The sequence below is a fragment of the Curcuma longa genome, chromosome 8 (genome assembly GCF_044706935.1).
Source record: "Curcuma longa cultivar G26 ecotype Majalengka, Jawa Barat chromosome 8, ITB_CL_G26_1.1, whole genome shotgun sequence".
In the NCBI taxonomy this organism is placed as follows: Eukaryota; Viridiplantae; Streptophyta; class Magnoliopsida; order Zingiberales; family Zingiberaceae; genus Curcuma; species Curcuma longa.
This window is the reverse complement of record NC_133868.1, coordinates 5,634,799-5,654,726: the sequence shown is the minus strand read 5'-3', so window position 1 is coordinate 5,654,726 and position 19,928 is coordinate 5,634,799. Positions and strand designations below refer to the sequence as shown.

General features: G+C 38.0%; 1 protein-coding gene and 1 pseudogene across 3 annotated transcripts; both read left to right on the top strand.

Annotated features, from left to right (window-relative positions):
- Positions 1-964: 964 nt before the first annotated feature.
- LOC141833599 (GBF-interacting protein 1-like) lies at positions 965-17,890 on the top strand. 3 transcript variants are annotated; one of them, XM_074721078.1, is made up of 12 exons: positions 1,274-1,307; positions 2,709-2,753; positions 2,853-2,896; positions 3,007-3,103; positions 3,599-3,725; positions 5,683-5,959; positions 6,069-6,207; positions 8,883-9,273; positions 9,709-10,015; positions 12,058-12,222; positions 14,438-14,932; positions 17,245-17,890. In XM_074721078.1, the coding sequence occupies exons 4-12, from the start codon at positions 3,094-3,096 to the stop codon at positions 17,536-17,538; spliced, it is 2,205 nt and encodes a 734-aa protein (XP_074577179.1). In that variant the 5' UTR covers positions 1,274-1,307; positions 2,709-2,753; positions 2,853-2,896; positions 3,007-3,093; the 3' UTR covers positions 17,539-17,890. The 3 variants fall into 3 exon arrangements, with proteins under 3 accessions (XP_074577178.1, XP_074577177.1, XP_074577179.1); XM_074721077.1 differs by lacking the exon at positions 2,709-2,753 and having other exon boundaries at positions 965-1,307; positions 5,713-5,959; XM_074721076.1 differs by lacking the exon at positions 2,709-2,753 and having other exon boundaries at positions 965-1,307.
- On the top strand, positions 17,646-19,331 carry LOC141833897 (fructose-bisphosphate aldolase 5, cytosolic-like; annotated as a pseudogene).
- The last annotated feature ends 597 nt before the right edge of the window (positions 19,332-19,928 follow it).

The following is a 19,928-nucleotide window of genomic DNA, read 5'->3' as shown; positions in this document are numbered from 1 at the left end:
ACCAAATGAAGATGTTGAATACCCTTTAGGTGAGTGGTTGTGTGACCTTTGGACAGGATCGTGTTGAATACCCTTTAGGTGAGTGGTTGTGTGACCTTTGGACAGGATCGATCTGGACCGTTCGATCTGGAGGATTGTAACCCTTCATATAACCTCTCTTAATCTCATTTATCAGTACAACCCTCAAATCTCCCTTTTGTCATCGACCATCAGATATAGATCCATTCGATCTAATGTTTCAGATCAAACATCATCACTAGCGATCAGATAGTGACTCTTCGCTATCCAACACTCCAGATCACATCACATCCAATCTATTACACCTTTTTAATCAATGGTTGTCATCTGTTCGCCCAGTCAGCAGTCTAGTCATCTCTCTCTGTTCACGTGAATGTCATATAGGCACTACTACATCACATGTGAGTCTGACACGTCATCTGAGTGCCATGTAGGCACTGCCACAAGTGCAAAGTGCGCTGACAAGCGCCCATTGCACACGTGGTGGCCCGTAGGCTCACAGGTGCGAGCACTTGCTCACCCGTGAGAAAAGAGTACATAAGTTTTTTGTGTTAACTTCATTAACACAGCAACATTAATAAGGAAGAGAAGCTCATTGAAATTTTCCAATGTTATATTTATAAATGAATTAAATATTTATAAATAAATTTATTATGCAATATAAAAAATAACCCAAATAAAATTAAATAAATAAATAAATTTAGATATCTTATTTAAAAAATAACAATTTAACGATATATATATATTTTAAATAATTAAATAAACTCAAATTAAAAATAATTAACTGCTTTGTTAATTTTATACCGACTTGACTAGTTGACTTACATGGATTAAGAACATTTAACTCGACTCATTTAGACGCAACGACAAATTTATAACTAGCCCCTTCAAAACTTAAATTTAAATTAATTTGCCCAACTCGCTCTCGCTGCCCCAACTCGCCAAAGATCGGAGAAGGAAATAAAAGGGCCAAAAAAGGGCGGCGAGAGTTCCTTTCAATTCTCCCTCCTCCCTTCTCTCGCTCGCTATCCCCTTCTCCCGTCTCCTCCTTCTATCCCTAAACCCCTCGTCGTCCCCGTTCCCTCTCTCTCTCTCGCGTGCTTTCCCTCCGTCCCTGGATCGCAAGATGAGCGGCGGAGGCGCTAGGGTTTCGATCCCCGCTGGGGTTCGGCGGACTATCCAGAACATCAAGGAGATCGCCGGAAACCACAGCGACGAGGAGGTCTACGCAACCCTCAAGGAGTGCTCCATGGATCCCAACGAGACAGCACAGAAGCTCCTCCTCCAAGGTCGCCCCTGTCCCTCCTACCTCTCATTGCTGACTTGTTTGCTCCCTCACATTCACCGGTTCTATGGTTCCAAATTTTGGTCACGCGCGGGATGTGGTAGTTTGGAATGCTAGGACTGCTGTGTCTGGGCGAATTAAGTCTTAGCGTTCGTGCCGTGGAGTATCCTGAAGTTCGATCCATTTTGACGCCTCTGCCATCCAGATTAGAGAATTTAATTAGCTAGTTCTAACATTATTTGCTTTTCCCGTTTTCCTTTCTTTCCCCCCATCTGCTGGGTGATAGATTTGTTGGTTTTTTTTTTTTTTTTTTTTTTTTGGGGGGGGGGGGGGGGGGGGGGGGGGGGGGGTTCTTGACTGTGTATTCGTTTTGCGCATTTATGGTGCCGCATTAAGTTGGTGGTTCGTATTATGACAGATCAGTCATTGTTTTTCTTGTGTTTAAGAAATCGAATTCACTGTCCACTCATTAACTAGTTTTGTATTGGGTTCATTATTAATCCTGTTCAACTTGTTTGGGCTCTCCAATGAGACAAGAATGACATTGAATGATATTAGATTGTTTTTCCTCCATCACGCTAAAACTGGCCAAAATGGCATAAATCATTGCTTTGATCAACATTTTATTTGTTTAATTGGGTAATTGCTTTCTATCCTCTTGCTATAGTGTCTCGTCTCCCATATCATCTACTCTTGCACACTTTGCTGATCTATGGGTTCATTTATTTGGATGAAAGAGGGAATGTATCTGGTTTCACAAGTAGACTCATTCAAGGTTTAGAGTATGTCATACATTGGAGTTTTTGATCCCTGATCAAAATGGAACAATTCTGTATGGTTTTAGTATTTGGCATCCATCAAAACATGCTTAGACTAATTTAAATGGATTTTCACTTCTTTAATGCCCTTTTGGTTATTTTACTTGTAAAAATAAGAGTATACTAATTAGATAATAAATGGAGGTAAAGTTTATTGTACTATATAGTATCCATTATGCTTCAACATATGTAAAACTACACCGAAATGAATTCAAATTAAGTTTACAGATCTATTTTGTTCATTCAGATTTTTTTTCTTTTCATTATATTTGAATTACTCATAATATTCTTCTTCGTTACTTTTAAAAATATGAATATGACAATTAGATAATAAATTACATTGGAATTTTGGAAAAATTAGTCAAAAAATAATAAAGGTTATTGAAATTCATCTTGATGTGTGTCAAAGCATACTGACTAATGGTGTTGAATGATGCTATGGGCATATGTGACACAAGTTAACTGTTTATGCCAATATGGGATTTCAATGATTCACTAGAATGATATATTTTTCCTGTGCCATTTTGTTACGATGGAAGATTTTAAACATGGTTCCTATTTTCTGTCTCTTGTCCTTTATTTTTCAGAATAGCTGCATGGCTTTATCAGATGGGTATCTACTTGATTTCGTTGTCAGTGCATATTTCTGTACCTACATTTAATATTCTATCTACTCAATTTCCTTGTCTTTCTACTAGATCATTACAAGCTTGTTTTTTTTTCCTTTTTAGACACCTTCCATGAGGTTAAACGCAAGCGCGACAAGAGAAAGGAGGTGATCCTTTGTGGTTTGCCTTTATATTATTGAGCATTATAGTTTTTTAGCATGTCATATTCTCTTTTGTTGAATTTTTCACGATCATCTTGTTTTGCTATTTTCACCAGAGTGTCAGGGAGCCTGCTGAGCTTAGGTGGAGGACTGGGGTGCAGAGACGAGGAGGTAGAGGAGGTCATGGAAACTATTCACACTCAATGCCTAATGGTATGAATTCACTTTTTTTTATGTTGTTCTACTTGCACCATGCTGTTATATTTCTGTTTGCCTTGTTTGTCTCTATGTGTCTTGCATTTAAATATGAAGGTCTTGCTAGCTTAGTCAGAGTCTAACTTATATTAAGTAGATAGGTCGATATTACTCATAAAGAAATCTTACACTAATATGAATCTGAACTTTCCTTATAAGACATCCAATATAAATTCAGATATGCTATCAATACCTGCCTTTTTGCAAATTTTACTTTCTGTTTCCTTTTTTGTACATCTACTCTTCATAATGCTATTCTGGGCTTTTCCTAATGATCTTTTCATAATGCTATTCTGGGCTTTTCCTAATGATCTTTATTGAATTCATTTGTTGGAACCTTAAGGTCAACTTAAACATACCTAAAATAAGTAATGGCTATTGTATTGTATTCAATTGCTATTGTTGGAAACTGTTAGTGGATATTAACCCCCCAGAAATTTCATTGTTTACAAGATGCCACTGCTGGAAGAAATGCAACATTAGGGAAGGAGAGTGGGCTAAATCAAGGCACAAATAAAGCAAATACATCATTCTCCACCACTCCTGATACAGGCAATAAATCTGCAATTTCACTCTCAGGGTATGTTGGATTTTTTTCTTCTTTTGGGCGGAGATTAATTCTCTGTTAAGGTAGGATCATGTATTATTTTGTTGTTGCAGTGATACCTACAATAATATAAGATGTTCTGTTTCATTACATAGGATGGACACCTATTAATTGTGTCTGTATCAACTTGTGTTTACCATTCATTCATCATTTTCAAAGGATTCCTCAAGTGTACGTATTAAATCTGGATCTGTTTGGAGTTTAATATAGCTAATTCATTTGTTATTCATTATGGAAGAACTTAATTAGATATTATTATTCCCTTTACGCTGAGTTGTTTTCCCTAAAGATACTGTAACTTTTTACACTTTTGAGTTCGCTTTTTTGTTTTTTTTTTCTTATTAAACCTGGATCTGTTTGTAGCTTAATGTAGCTAATTCATTTGTTATTCATTATGGAAGAACTTAGATATTGTTATTTCCCTTCATGCTGAGTTGTTTTCCTTAAAGATACTGTAATCTTTTACACTTTGAGTTCTCCTTTTTGTTTTTTTATTTATTGGGGTTGAGAGAAAATTATGTGTGCACCTAACTAGTACAAGCTAAAAGAACAGGTGTGTTTTAACCTTTTTATACTTTCCTTTAGTAATTATTTTATCAAATCTGAAAATGATGCAACTCTCCATTATTTTGACATAATTGAATGACATATTGAGATTGTTTGATGTCTTTGGAATTAGTGATTGTTGCCAAAACATGCTGAACGCCCAAGATGTACTTGTACTAAAGAACAAAGGCTCTTGGAGCTTAGATAAAAGTTGGGAGGCTAAGATGTATGCTTTAGTCGATCAAGCCACATTGCCACAGACTATATATATTTGTGACATGCAATACAATATATTTGGTATTGGCTCATTGTTCATTATTTAATTTTTCTGGTACAGTAGCTCAAAATTAAGGTTAAGAAAATAAGAAATGGCATAAAAAATATTGGAAACATTAATAATGATGAAGGGAAAGCTAAAAATTAAGAGGCTGAAGTTGTAAAGTCAGCTGTTTGGGCTTTCTTATTTTATCCTTTTGGTTAATGATAATTTTGGCCATTATTATGATTTGGTAGACTTAGTCTTTACTTGTTTGACAACTATAATTAGTATGATTGGTTTCAACCCTTGTATATTATATAGAAGCTGAAAACTGAGTGGAGATAAAAATTTAATATGTTGAAGTGGTTCCTCGAAGACACTTTTTAATTATACTTGAGTAGAATTTGTAGATTGGATCAAATTATTCTGGATGGTTAGTTTTCATGGGCAAGTGAATACCTACCATAGCTGGTCTACTGCTAGATGTGGATATCATTGTTACAGCAATACAATTTTGCACTTTATGGTGGAGATTTGTCTTTCTTTAGTTAGTTGGTAGTTGGGAGTGCAGCCAGTACGTTATTGTATTCTGTAGTAAGTTCAGGTGTCAAAACTGTGAACTACTTTTTTATTAAGGAAGTCATGCTTGTGATTCTCTGGTTAACACTAATGAGATTGAGGGAAACCTCATTCATATAGAGAGCTTATCCTCTACCACAATCCTGAGTTTGCTATTATGGTATCTGAGTTTCACGTGTTTTAGTTATTGAAAGTTAGAACAACCTTCATATACTGGAATTAGGTAGCTTACTGGAACAGCCTTTGCACTTTTTCATTTGCATTTACTTTGTGAACTGGATGTTTCAGTTGGACAATTTTCATTTGTATAACAAGGATAACATGTGATCAAAAGATATGTAGTTAGAGAAAAATCAAAATCTTTGGAATGGTTAGCTGCAACCTTTTTCTACTAATATGATGCAAAATAGCAAAAACTGAAGTATGAAAATTGCATATCGACATATCGTCAATTTCAATGAGTAATTCTTCTTTTTTTAGATTTGACTAGTATGATTGCAATATATTTGACCTTGAATATTCTTTGTAATAACTGTAACTTTTCAGCTCTGTTTCTGTTGTTGCCAATGGTCTCAGCAATGCAGAACATCCTGTGTCATCTCAGTTATCCCATTTATCTGGTGTTAATGGCATTCTGTTGGAAGAAGCATATGATGCTATAAACACTAAGACTGCAAATTCGAGATTACCTCCCAAAGGTGTAAAAGGTGGTTCTGCATCTGGACAATTAGCACGAGATATAGACCAATTCTCTTCAAACAGGCCAGTGGTGGTACCATCTATTGATACATACAGCTCTTCTCAGTCAGGAACTATAAAACAGGTAACCAGGACTCAATGCTCTGATGTTGACACAAGCTATAGTTAGGCTGCAATCAACTTATTAGGATCAAATATTGGTTGAAGTTTGTTCTGACATGAGCTTGCTACAGAGAAAGTCACATGGATCAGGAACAAATGTATCCACTGAAAAATTCCAAGTCACATCTTCATCTTTCCCTGGGGCTAATGGCAGTAGGCAATCATCTACTTACAGCAGTCGCTTTCAACATCTGAGTGGTTTTCAGAAAGGTAGACCTGAAAACGTTTTCTGTACCTGCCTTATCTATGTAGTCATTCTGATTGAGTGATTCTAGTAAAAACCATTCTGGCACATGTTTATTATCTGACCCTTGTTTGCTGCATACACTAGAATTTTAGTAGATTAACTCATATATGTAGTCATTCTGACTGTGTGATTCTAGCAAAAACTATTGTGCTCCATGTTTATTTTCTGACCCTTTGTTAGCTTTATCACTAGGATTTGTGTAAATTAAACTCTTAACTATAAGATCTGGCTCCCATGCATGTTACTATCACTGGCTGAAATGAAATCATATCAGTTCCAGATTGTCAGCATGTATGAGTTGGTGTAATTTGGTACCAATCATGAGGGGGAGGAAGATGAAGAAGACAAGGAGGGTAAGGAAGAGCAGGGAAAAAGTAGAGGAAGAAATTGAAGATAAATCAGAGTAAGACTAGTTCCTGTTCTTTGCAATCAGCACATCCAAGATTGACTGTTTCCTAGAGAAGATTTCTTGTTGATCCTTCCAATTTGGGGCTGATCAATGGGATCTTTTACCGATTTCTTGTGCTTGAAACTTTCTTCAATTTTTTTTCTTGAATTCTATCATGCATTCCAAAAGAAACTCAAAGCCAATGCTTATCATTCTTAATACTAATTTGCAACACAGTTGATGCTTGCTTGTTGCTTTCAATTCCTTTCTCATTGATTTTCTGCATTTTAAAACCAACAGTATATGAAGCTGCAATGCCCTATGTCTCAAACATCCTTTGGTCAATCTGTTTGTTGTTTTTTTGCTGGTAAGGAATCAGTTCCTTAGTGAATTTCATTACCTTTGAAACAATAGCGAGACTACATTTATCTCAATTATTTGAGCTCTTCTATATATATTTTTATTTTATTCTTTCTCCTACTACACACATTTATCTTAATATTTTCATCTTTGCTTTTTGTATGTGTAGATAATGACCCAACACTTTGATTTATATAATATGGTGAGTCAACCATATTCTTAGAATATGAAAATTTCCTTTCAGCCTATGGGGACATGATGATCACAAAAATCATGAAACTACTCTTCTTCTGGACCATCCATTCAATATCCTTTTTATTATATCTTCATTAATATACCCCTATATTTCTTATCGAATAATAGAGCCTAAATACCTAAAAGTTACTAAGATTTTATGCCCATTCATCCTAACTATTCTATTGTTTTGTTATCGAACTATTTCATATATTCACCTTTTATTTTGTTAATCTTGAAATCAAGCTTTGAAGTATCAAGCTGTGCTGCCTCACATGGCCGATACATTCTCTTTTGGTGGAACAGGTGCATATTAACACATGGTGTAAGCATTGTGTTAGTTTTATTATTGTGTTGGCCATGCTGGAATAACCACGGGGTCAAGAGGAGAGGACCAGAGGCAGACCTTAAGCTTAATGCATACCTTAGGTCCAACGAGTGGTGAGTTATAGAAGACCACATTAGCGGATGATGGTTGGAGGTGGTTAGAGAGGACTTTTACGAGTTCTCCAAGGATGAGGAAGGGGAGGCAACAATGACAATCATGGTTGCAATTGCAATTTCACTATTAATGGAAATAGATAAATATATATAGTCCGGTTACCCTACTCGCCCATCTATGGGCAACCCATGGGCATTTGTTATTAAAATGATTTTTTTTTTAAATTCTCACTTCCTTTAGGTGAGAATTGAAAATCAGATTTGGGCAAAATCTCATCTCTAAACCCTAAAATCCCAAACCCTAAACCTGTTTTTTTTTTTAAAATAAATGTTGGGTCAATTTGCCACATTAGCAGATGCCCATGTGTTGCCCATAGATGGGTGAGTAGAATGAAATTTCAAAACACTTTGAAACCTTTACTTTTTAATTTTTTTTACAAGTCAAGCTTCAAATTTAATCTAATTATTGTCTTGTCCCTCTCATCATTTAAGACAATATCATATGCAACTAACAAACACTAAGGAGATTATCTAGAATATAAGTTAATGCTTGAAGTAAATCAACAATAATAGGAAAATTATTTTTTTCACATTTCCAATAGCTCTAACACTAATAGCAACATTATACTACATATTTCTTTCATCACATCAATTATTAAATATTCCTTTTTTTCCCTAAATCTCATCATAGTAGCTGTGTAGAGACTCTACCATAATAGTTGTCTAGACTTTATCATACGATTTTTCTAAATCAATAAAAATATGTGAAAGTTCTTTTGATTTCCTGAATATGATTTTAAGTGAGAATTTTAAATTAACCATTTTGTTTCAAATTCTAATAACATCTTTTGAAAATTTAGCATGGATGGCTGATGAAATATTTCTTCCCATTTTTCTGAAGTTATGCTTATCCCTGTTTTATCTCAATGTTCACTTGGGAAAGTTTTGCCCTTTTTGCTTCCATGATTCCACTATCTGTTCAGATATTTGGATTCCTTGGAATTTTGTATTGTATACATTTGTACTTACAATGCTACTCATGCAATAGATTTGACATATGTGTGATGGAGCAATTCTTGGTTCATCTGGTCTGAGCATCATACCCGAATTGTCTATTACGACATATGGCAATTATGTAATTTTAAGTTTGAGTTCTAATTTAATACTTAACTTCGCAAAATCTAAAGTAGACTAACTGATTAACTTTCTACTCAGCATCTCATCCTAACAAAGAGTGGAAACCAAAGTCAGTACTTGTGAACCCTGCTAAGGCATCTGAGACAAATGATACACCTGAAGTAACAGTAGTGACTGAAGCTGTTTCCCAGTCATTGCCAGCCTCTCATTCAGTGGCTTCAGAAGAAGACGCTGTAAATCTAGAAGAGAAGGTAGAGAAATTGAAGCTATCTGACAGAAAGCATGTGATTATTCCAGACCATCTCCATGTTCCTGAGGCACAAAGACATGGTTTGAGTTTTGGAAGTTTTGATGCCAATTTTCAGTTGAATGTGCTTGTGTCCAAGGACCCTTCCAGAGATGATGTCGAGGAACTACACTATGAACCATCTCATGAGACTGATGAAACTGTTGAACACCATTCTTTAAGGTCCTATAAATTAGTTGCACTATTTTGCTAATTTCATCTGCATATGAGTTGTTCTTATATCTCTTCACTTTGCTTGTGTTGAATCATGAAATGCTGAGTTTATGACACTAACACATTTTTTTTTAATGTAATAAATTGAACTCATAGAAGTTATCAACTAAGCCCATTTAACATGTCATAATTTCCATACATCATTGGATGAAGCTTTAAATACTGAAAATAATACATTTGCACCATATCGTTATATCTTTTTGATGGTGATCTTGCAATGGTTCAAGTCATTATGTGTTCCTTGCTTATCAACTGCTTGACAATAAGGGTTTATAAACACAACACTTTTGTGATACTTCTGCAATTGAAATAAACCTTTTGGCTTGGTTAGGTATATCAATTTTGCTACTAAATTTGCCTCTCTTTTTGCTTCCTATGATTCAGCAACAATGAAACATTCTCAGATACCAAAGATGATGACTTTCCTGAGCACCCTCAATCCTCTGAACATGATCATGATAGTTATTTAATGAAGGAAATTGTTGTTTCCAGTAGCACATCAATTGCAGCAGAATACAACCAACCCAACCAAGAAGTTAGTTTGGCTCCAGAAGTTCCTCAGAATTTTGTTGTTGAATTTGCACCATCCTATCCACCCGAAGGATTGGTATTACAGCTTGGGAGCCAACTTGCACCAGTTGAAACCTCAGAACCCCAGGCGCTTGATACCTCACATCTCCCAAGTTTACTGGTATGATGACAAACTGCAATCTTTATATTGGTCACTTGAGCTGTATGTTTTGATGGAAGTTGTTTTATTTAACCTTATTCTCTTTTGACAATTGTATGATTATAATCAATAGCATTGATCATTGAAGGAACTAATTAGGTAGTGGCTAAATCCTTGGTATCTTCAATTTGCAAATGTGAATCTTTGTTAAGACTTGTCTCATATATAAATTATCAAAATTGGATACTACTTGGTACTGAGACAATGTCTCCTGTGTCGTTGTGCCAATAATGTCGATTGGTATCATTTCATGTAACACTCGACAACTTTTGACATGCTAATATTGAGATAATATTATGTCAAAATCGTAGCATTTGGAAACCAAATATTGAGTTTAACTATAGTTGTTTTATCTTTATCTTTTTCATCTTTATCTCTTTCCTCTTTTCACCTCCAATTTACTATTGGCATCATATATCGGAATGTTGGCATGATACCGAAATGATATCAAAGTCCAAAGCATCGGCTCAGCTCAATTTCGAACCTTGGTTTACCCTTTCTTTTCATGAGAATCTATCTTTTGGATACTTTCGTGAACCTCACAACTTTCTTTGCAACAACAACAACCAAGAGCAATTAAGTCTTATTTCATTGAGTCATGTTCGCATTGGCCAACCTGGATTTCATATGATTTCTGTGAATGTGGAGGGTTGTCATTGTGTTACTGTCTACTTTAAGTTCACTCCCTTGCTTCATACGCAATCACCTAGCTGCAAGTTCCTCCATTTGCAACAAAGTTCAAACCAACATTTTTAGCCTTGCTGGGTGCTGGATGTCACTGGCTTGTTTAAAGACGTGAAACAAGAGAATATTGGTTCTGACTAATATATTTATCGACACCAAGTAAATCTGTCTTGGGAATATTGCTTCTAATAGTTCATGCAGGCTCTTTGCAAGTTCACCAAAAGCAATTGTTTTCTCAAAACCTCATGGTCATCCATCTCCTTTCCATAAGACTTTGTGAAAGTTAGGCAGGAGGTTCCCAAGTGGCCACATGAAATATTTTGTTGGCCAAGTGACTATAGAATACAGATATTTGAAACAAGATTATAACGGAAAACAAGTAAAGAGTAAGGCTACAATCAAATGTGAAGAATGATCTGTCCATGCTGCTCCTAGGAGTCATGCTGATGCAGCATGTAGGTAATTGTGTGCCTTAGTCGGCGATCTCACAGTTGTGTTTGGCACTAAATAACTTTTTTTATTTTGTTTTTTGTGATTGGATTAAGTTTGGTTCATCATGAATGTAATTCGCTTTGCTCAGTTGACAACGAGTAAAACTGCAAATGTTCAGTGGTTGGCTAAAACTGTGTTAGGTTGAGTAATTGTATTTTTCTAGTATCCTTGATTTTTTACTAAAGAATGTATCCGTGTTCTTTAGTTGACCCCACCTAGTGGGATAAGACTTGGTTGTTGTTATAATGTATCAGTGTTCTTTCCTTAAGGCGAGCTTATTCCTATTTCTAATGCATCACAACCAACCTTGAACAAACTAGAAACTTTTGTCACAGGGATAATAAACCAAAATATCTTCAAGAGGGAGGAGAAGAGATAAGTATGTTCAAAGTTAAATCACTTAGTCACTTGCAGAAGTCTTGGTTTTGGATGGAATTATGCAAGTATTAATTATTTGATCCCTTGTTTTCTAACTATTTCTAATTTGTCTTTAAAACTAATGATTGTTGATCTTAATCTCTTGAGGAAGCTTCTCCATCCTCTAAAAGAACTGTCTTTTGCTCCTAAATTTATGTTTCCTTTTCTGATGATATGGTGTAGATTTGATTGGAGAGAGAACTTAATGGGCTATCTGGTTCTTTAACACTGCAATCAGTTTGAACTATATCAACTTATTTTGGATTAAAATACAAAATTTGGTTCAAAATGAGTGTTCTTACTCCGGATGTATGAGAATAAGAATTATGAATTTGCTTCAATTTTTCACATATAGGTAGATTTGTCTTTCTAAAACTTGTGTAAACCTAATTGGATGTTTTTTAATGCAGGTTCAGCAATCATATGATCCATCTGCTAATTACTACACTCCGTTTTATCGTCCAACCCCTGATGCTGATGGCCGAATCTCTCCTTTTTTTGCATCTGGAGTATCTGCTAGGTATAATGGGAATGTTGCTGTTCTGCCTGCTCATACTGGACAGGCTTCTCAAGAGGTTTGCACTTTACCTATTTTCTTTGGTAATAGAATGGGCATATCCTTTGAACTATGTTACATGCGCTACATTTGATAATCTATTATGAGCAAGTGTTTCTAGGTAACTTTGCTAATACAATTTTTCCTTTTTCTGAACAGTTTGCTGTTGAGAAGTTAGCCACTGATCCTTTATGTTCTTTCTCTAGTGCCCGTGTTTAAGACTCCATATGCACTGTCTATTATATAGTAAAAATAAATGGACCAGAGATTGGATCAGTTGAGATTTAGGTTACTAGTTCATCAGTTGGTACTGTGAAACTGTCAGACTGCACAAAACTATGTGAATTAATTTTTTCCCCATGCATTCAAAAGTTAAAAGCGCAAACTTTTAAGTCATACAATAAAACCAAGTAAGACATATGACATCACATGTAATCCAACTAAAATCCAGCATAAAACAAATCTACAGGAATTACTGTCATGCATTTTAAATATGATGACATAAATTATCAAACATGACAAATCTTGCTAAAGTGTAGATAATAAATCAATTAGGAATGTTCCAGCCAAATACTGCTAGTCAAGCTACTAGTCAACGAACAGTTCGACGTGTGCGGTCTCTTGGATGAGCTAGGACACGAGAGACGACGAGGATCTGAAACACACTTCAAGGAGAGAAGACTGGTGCCGGAAAGTCCCGACAGGCTATGTCGACGCTCAAGTTAGGATTTTACAGAGAGTGATGAAATGTTGACAAAAAAGAAGATAATACTAACAGAGTTTTCAGAGTGGAACGTGGAATAAGGCTGTGGGTTAGACATTTTATAGCCGACTCAAGGCATCTCCATGTCGGATGGGAAAGCGCCCTTATAGCAACCTGCAAAAGGGACTAGATCCGACAGCCGTTTCTTTTTGACCTTATGTGCAGAAAAAGGGGTATCTGAGGGGATTGGGTCTAACAACCTTGTAATCGTCTGTTCATTCTTGGACTGCCGCGTGTCTGTGAAAATATTCGAGTTCCCCTTTAGTAGGTCATGCAAGATAGCAGTTAACAGAAGATGTGAAGGTGAAGCCCAGGATGTAGTCAGCTGAGGCGGAGTAGTTGAGACGAGATTTGAGACCAAGATGGCCGAGACGAGACGATCGAGCTGCCGAGACAAGGCTGGCCAAGACAAGACGACAGAGATAGTCGAGACGAGGCTGGCCGAGACGAGCCGACAGAGATGGTCGAGACGAGGTTGGCCGAGACGAGACGACTGAGATGTCAAGACGAAGTTGGCCGAGATAAGATGACAAAGATGGTCGAGACAAGGCTGGCCGAGATGAGACGATCGAGGCTGGCCGGGCCGAGACGAGACGACAGAGATGGTCGAGATGAGGTGCGGGGTCGGGATGGCCGAGACGAGATGGTTTCGGGTGCCCAAGTGGGAGCCAAGATTGAGCCCATGCTGAACCTGAAGTACAGTTTGAGCTCGAGGTGACAGATATCTCACTTTAGTGGGATCGGGTCCATGTTGACCCGTCTTGCCATATCGGTCTGGACCTTGATCTTCGCTTGACTCTTGACCTTTATCCCGGAGGGATTCACGTCCTCTATGACACCTGCATCAAGGAACAACAAATATAAATAAAAATTATTAATCTGCTGTAGCATTAAATTGTTAAGCATGATATATCTTTCCAAACTACTGCTCGTCCAATGACATGGTGGTGTGCGCATTACAACAATTATGTTAATTTTAGAATTTTGAGCAAAAGACAAGTTTTCTCATATGTTGGACTTTTGGCCAGTCCTTGACAAGTTACCCTGGTTTCATGCGATGCAATTGGATCATCTGATTTTTCACAAAAGCGCCTAGGTGGCGTCCAACCCCATTAGTTGTAATTCCACTTTGTTGGCAAACTTAGGCTAGTAGAGCTTCCATTTAGTGATCAGTTGGTATCCATTTTCATGACTATGACCAGATAGGATTGAGTTTTACTGGTCCAACTGAGGATGGGTAGGTGAATCTCCCAATTCCAGTATGGACAATAAACTCTATGTGCTGGTCTTACATATCATGAAGATTGGAATTGGATTGGTAATTTAGACGTTGGCCAGAACTCACCCTTTTTGTCTTGATTATTGATATATATGATCATTTATCAAAAAATATCTTGTTCAGATTATCAGCATGATAATATTTACATCTGATAAGGATTCTGATTCATTCTCTATTTTTTCCCTGTTCCAGAATACTAACTCAGCTGTGCTATCGACGGTTGGTTCAACACTTGGAACTCAAGCTGCAGGCACTTTGCAGGGTTCTCTTGCTCCTCAACAGCCAGTTCCTTTATTCCGCCAACCTGCTGGATTCCATATATCTCATTACCCTCCCAACTACATTCCCTACAGTCAAATTTACCCACCTTTCTATGCATCTCCACAAGTTCACCATTTCTTGAGTGGCACTGCATTCCCTCATCAACCTCCCACTGGCAGCATGTATTCAAACCCTGGAGCTGCAACTCCGGCCGCTGCAGTCAAGTACTCTCTTCCCCAGTACAAACTCGGTTCTAACGCTGTGAATCCAACTATTGTTGGATTACCAGCTGTTTATGGAGCATATAACTCAACCCAAGCTGGATATAATTCTGGTCCTGTTGTTAGCACCGGAAACTCAACTGCCAATGAGGATCTTGCATCATCCCAGTTTAAGGATAATGGTGTCTACAACTCTGGACAGCAGGTACTTTGTTCGCTTTTGTACAGGCACATTATTTTGATTTTATGAGCTTTGTTAATATGTTCAAATCAGATTCCTAATCTGCTGCTACTGTGAATAATGTAATGTAAACCTTGCAGTTCAGGATTAGTTTAAAGAAATTTATATCAGGTGTAGGATCATAATGCTAAATGGGAATCTTTCTATTATTGCTCAAATCTTAGCTTCTAATCTCAGTTATTGGTTTTTGCCACTCTACCTAAGCTCAAAGATATGATTGGATGTTCTATGTTGAAACACTTGGAATTAAGATAATGGAAGCAATCTGGTGATGTGTTTGAAAATCATGGAGGCCTTTCAGAAAATGTAATTGCTTCAAAGATATATTAGGCAATTTGCAGTTGAGCGATATACACAAATTTATTGAACATTTTAGAAAATGTAAAATGTAAAACGCAATTTACTCGGTGTTTCTTTGAATGATATTATATTTTTATATCTTTTAATAGGTTCAATTTCTTTGTCAACATGGAATTTTTTTAATCTTTTCAGGCCCATTTTAACTTGCTGAATTGTAGATTCTTGACCATCAAAAAATGTAAAAAAGAATTTGAAATCTTCTGATATCTGAAGCATTAGAAGAACAGGCAAATGTATGTCATAGATCTTAACTGGTGTTACATATTTCTTTGATGTAGTTGATAAAGATGTATGTATGTGGAACTTCACATATAGTTAAGCTTGTTAAGGTGGGTTTACCTATTAGCAACGTATATTTTGTTGGTATGTGGTCAAGGTTTATCGAAGCTCATATAAGCATCCGAGGTGGGAATGATGTGAGATTGCTCATCACATTTATAATAGAACACATGTTTATATGAAGTGAAAAATGGTAGTTTGTTCTTATAACTTATCTTATATTCCTGCCCTTCAAATTTTGTAAGCCAAGCTTTATGTCTCGGGTCAAGAATGTCGCAAAGACAAGTATGGCCTTGATTTTTTAATTACACCCTTCATTGCAAGTAAGGTTTATTGGGTTTATGTATGGTTTTTCTTTATGACTTGCTTTTGATCTCATCCACCCTAGTATTACTCTGGTTGTTCTTGAAGCCTTGCACATCATTTTCTTAGTGATGACAAGGACTTATCCCTAGAACCAGGCTCACTTTTGTTTGTTGTGGTTAGTTCAATTCTAGGCTTGTAAGTTGACAATAATCCTTCCATCACACACGGTGACTTAAATGGGGTTCCTTGAGAAACTCAACTTTTGACCATTGCTAAACAATGCATGTTGATTTTTCTATGACAAAAGTCAAAAGAGCACCTTTTTTTTTGGGATTTGGAATCATCAAGATAGCTCCCATGTTGATTTTTTTTTTATCAAAAGGGCACTTCATCTTTATAAAATGACACAATTATTTTCTAATATACAGTAATAATTTATTCTTATTATTATCTCTCTCCTATTTTCTCCTGTCTAAATCGATACGTTGTAACAGCTATTAATTCGTAGTTACTACAATTGAGCTGCCACGCAGTTGTAGCAGCTACAGTTTCGTAGCTGCTACAACATGGAAAAACATTAAGGCTAAAATTATTTGAAGGATTTAAATGATGTTTTTTAACCTAAAAACCTAACCGTTACGGGTTTCTATTTTGTAACTAGTTGTAGATCTCTAAACCCTAAAATTGTAACTGTTACAGAATCGTGAATGTTAAACTCTAAACGATTTTGAGATGTCATGTTATTTTGACTCGGCTTGAATCACAGGACGCGCACAATATATCAAATTGAAGCTCGTTCAAAGATTTACAACACAACTTGATATATTGTGTGTCCTGTGATTTAGCCCGAATCAAAAGTTATGACCTCTTAAAATTTAGGATTTAATATTCATGTTGTGTTTGGTGGGAAAAAATAAGAGAGAGATAATAATGGGAATAAATTGTTAATGTATTGTGGAGGACAATTATGTTATTTTACAGAGGGATGGTGTGTTCTTTTGATAAAAAATCAACATTGGATGCTATCTTAATTCCTGCTTTTTCTATGTATGTATCTGAGATGATGAAACCTGTGTTATTATCTAGCCCATTGGTTCATCGACACTAAAATTGACTAAGATGCCTGTATTTGAGAAGACCTGTTTCATCATGATTATATTTGCACCCTTTATTTTGATCATAGATGATACATGTACAGGTTGGCATGTGTAGTATTTGTGTGACAGATAACTATTAAGGTGTCATGTTCCTTTTTTATGTGCATGATTACATTCAATATGCATACATAAATATATCTTTGATCATTCATTTTACTTTTGTTGTGAAAGCAGAGTGAAGGCTCATCTGTCTGGATTCCTACAGTTGGACGAGAGATTACTTCCCTTCAGGCCAGCTCTTTCTACAACATTCCCCAGGGACAACCCATGAACTTTCCACCAACACAAGCTGGCCCTGGTGCCTTCAGTGGTGTCTTCCCACCTACGCAGACAGTTGCTAGCTCCATTCACCCCTTGCTTCAGCAGTCGCACACAGTTGCTGGGGCAGCTGCTGAAATTCTGAACTCCCCTGCTGGTGTTTATCAACAGCCACAACGCGCACAGATAAATTGGACCAATAATTATTGAAGGATTCAAACATAAGCTACATTGGCCACAGCCCAATTATCTGCGCTACAAGGTTCATTCAAGATTATCCTGAGTGAAAAGAGTGGATATATATATTTATCTCAAGGATGGCCAACCTCCATGGCAAGGCTTCAGGGTTCGGAGACAATAAACTTTCACAGTTTGCGATACTTGTGACTGATACTGACTTGTTTCCTCCTCATTCTTTGCCAGTTGCTTGCTTTTTATTTTTGGTTGGTGTTTTTATGTTACTAGGAGGATATTACGAGTGATGAAACGCACTTTACCTGTATTTGCATCAGCCACCTGAGATGAGGTTATAAAACATTAGATGCTAAGAATTTCTAAGCTAGGGAATTTTCATTCTTTCCACTGCCTCGATGTAAATTAAATGTTGATTTTTTTTTTGGAAAGAACAAATGTAGAAGTGATGTTGGTCAATTTAGCAGGACATTTCAAGTTATATTTTAAGAATCTGTAATGTGAGGCATAATTATAACCACCATCCATGCATTCCAGATATTTGTAGTATATAAGTCCTCGGGGCATAGGTGAGTTGGTTACGATACAGCAGACTTGTAGAAGAGGATAAGGGTTCGAATTCTGGCGAAGTCAGGCAATACCTTTCTGCGTCGTAATCAATTGTACTTTCTCGATTTACTTCTTCATAGATGGTCGTGAGATCGGCCATGTGGGGCCGTTAAGGTGGCGGATCCATTTTGCAGAACAGATATTTGTAGCATATAATTGAGCATAATTCGGCACAGTGAAGCTTCCATGGGCCGGCTCAAAAGGTTCTTGCATGGGAGCATGATAAGATTTAGGGTTGATTTTTAATAGATGCAAAATACTTCGTTGACTGTCTCACCTGGGTTATTAAGTTAAAGCGAAGTCTTTTATGATTTATTTTTTTCATTCAAATCGTTTGAGACAGTATTGAACCTTCTTATGTAGTGGGTTATTAAGTGGAGCTGGCCGGAACCACCACGCAGGGCCGCGACGGCCTCGCCGCCTGCTGCGCCAAGTACTACGCAGCTGGCGCCCGGTTCGCCAAGTGGCGGGCGGTGCTCAAGATCGGACCCACCGCAGTCGAGCCGTCGGAGCTGGCAGTGCAGCAGAACGCCCTGCAGGGGCTGGCGCGCTAGCTACGCGATCGTCTGCCAGGAGAACCGCCTCGTTCCCATAGTGGAGCCGGAGATACTCACCGACGGAGGTCACGACATCGCCACATGCGCCGCCGTCACTGAGCGGGTGCTCGCCGCAGTCTACAAGGCCTTGAACGACCGCCACGTCCTCCTCGAGGGCACCCTCCTCAAGCCCAACATGGTCACCCCCGGCTCCGACAGTCCAAAGGTAGCGATATCCTTTCGCTTATTTCGTATGGCATTAGTTGAGCTTTAGCAAGGAATTCTAAAGCCTCTGTTTTGCAGGTGGCGCCGGAGGTGGTGGCCGAGTACACGGTGGCTGCACTGCGGCGGACGGTGCCACCGGCGGTGCCGGGGGTGGTTTTCCTGTGGGGAGGGCAGAACGAGGAGGAGGCGACGCAGAACCTGAACGCGATGAACAAGCTACACGTCTTAAAGCCATGGACGCTGTCCTTCTCCTTCGGCCGAGCGTTGCAGCAGAGCACCATCAAGAAGTGGGCCGGCAAGCCGGGGACCGTGGCGGCGGCGCAGTCGGCCTTCCTCACCCGCTGCAAGGCCAACTCCGAGGCCACGCTCGGAAAGTACACTGCCCCCGCCGTCGACGCCGCCGCCTCCGAGAGCTTGTACGTCAAAGACTACAAATACTAAGTACGACAGTCGATGCTCTAATTTAATGCATGACCGATCCTTGTGGATCTCCCACTCTACTCATCGATTTCTTCTAATTCTCCTCTTCCTTGAGACCTAAATATAAATAATATTTTTGAGAGAAAATTTTAATATTTAAAACGAACAAAATATATTTATCCAAACCTAAATATATTTCTTCCTCGTTAATAAAAATATCAACGTGAATAAAAGGTGAATGATTAACACTCAGAAAGAAACGATAGTAATGAATCTTTGGATGTATTTTAACAACACTTATAAAATGTAGATATGATATTCTGCGCGACCTGTGTTGCGCGATCCCATACACGACACAACCGACCCCTGCCACTTTCGGCCGCTCTCGCCGTGCCGTTCGGCCATCGCCGGGCGTCGGACCGGGCCCGATCGATGTGCTACTCGTCGGCGCATCGATCGGCATCGAATTCCGATCGGATTGTGGTCGAAATCCGGCGCAATTTGGTCGGAACGCGGCTGACAGTGGCACGCGCCGTTTCCCGTCAAATCGCAATCGGAGACCGGTCGGGGAAGGACCGGCGTGCGACGGCGGTCCTTCCTCGGCTGGTCTCCGGCCGC

Excerpts from the sequence above, each read along its gene's own strand:
- LOC141833599 (XM_074721076.1), top strand. The coding sequence starts at position 1,145 with ATGAGCGGCGGAGGCGCTAGGGTTTCGATCCCCGCTGGGGTTCGGCGG. Across the intron at positions 1,308-2,852 it reads ACAGAAGCTCCTCCTCCAAG|ACACCTTCCATGAGGTTAAA; the intron begins GTCGCCCCTGTC and ends TTTCCTTTTTAG. Across the intron at positions 14,933-17,244 it reads TCTACAACTCTGGACAGCAG|AGTGAAGGCTCATCTGTCTG; the intron begins GTACTTTGTTCG and ends TTGTGAAAGCAG.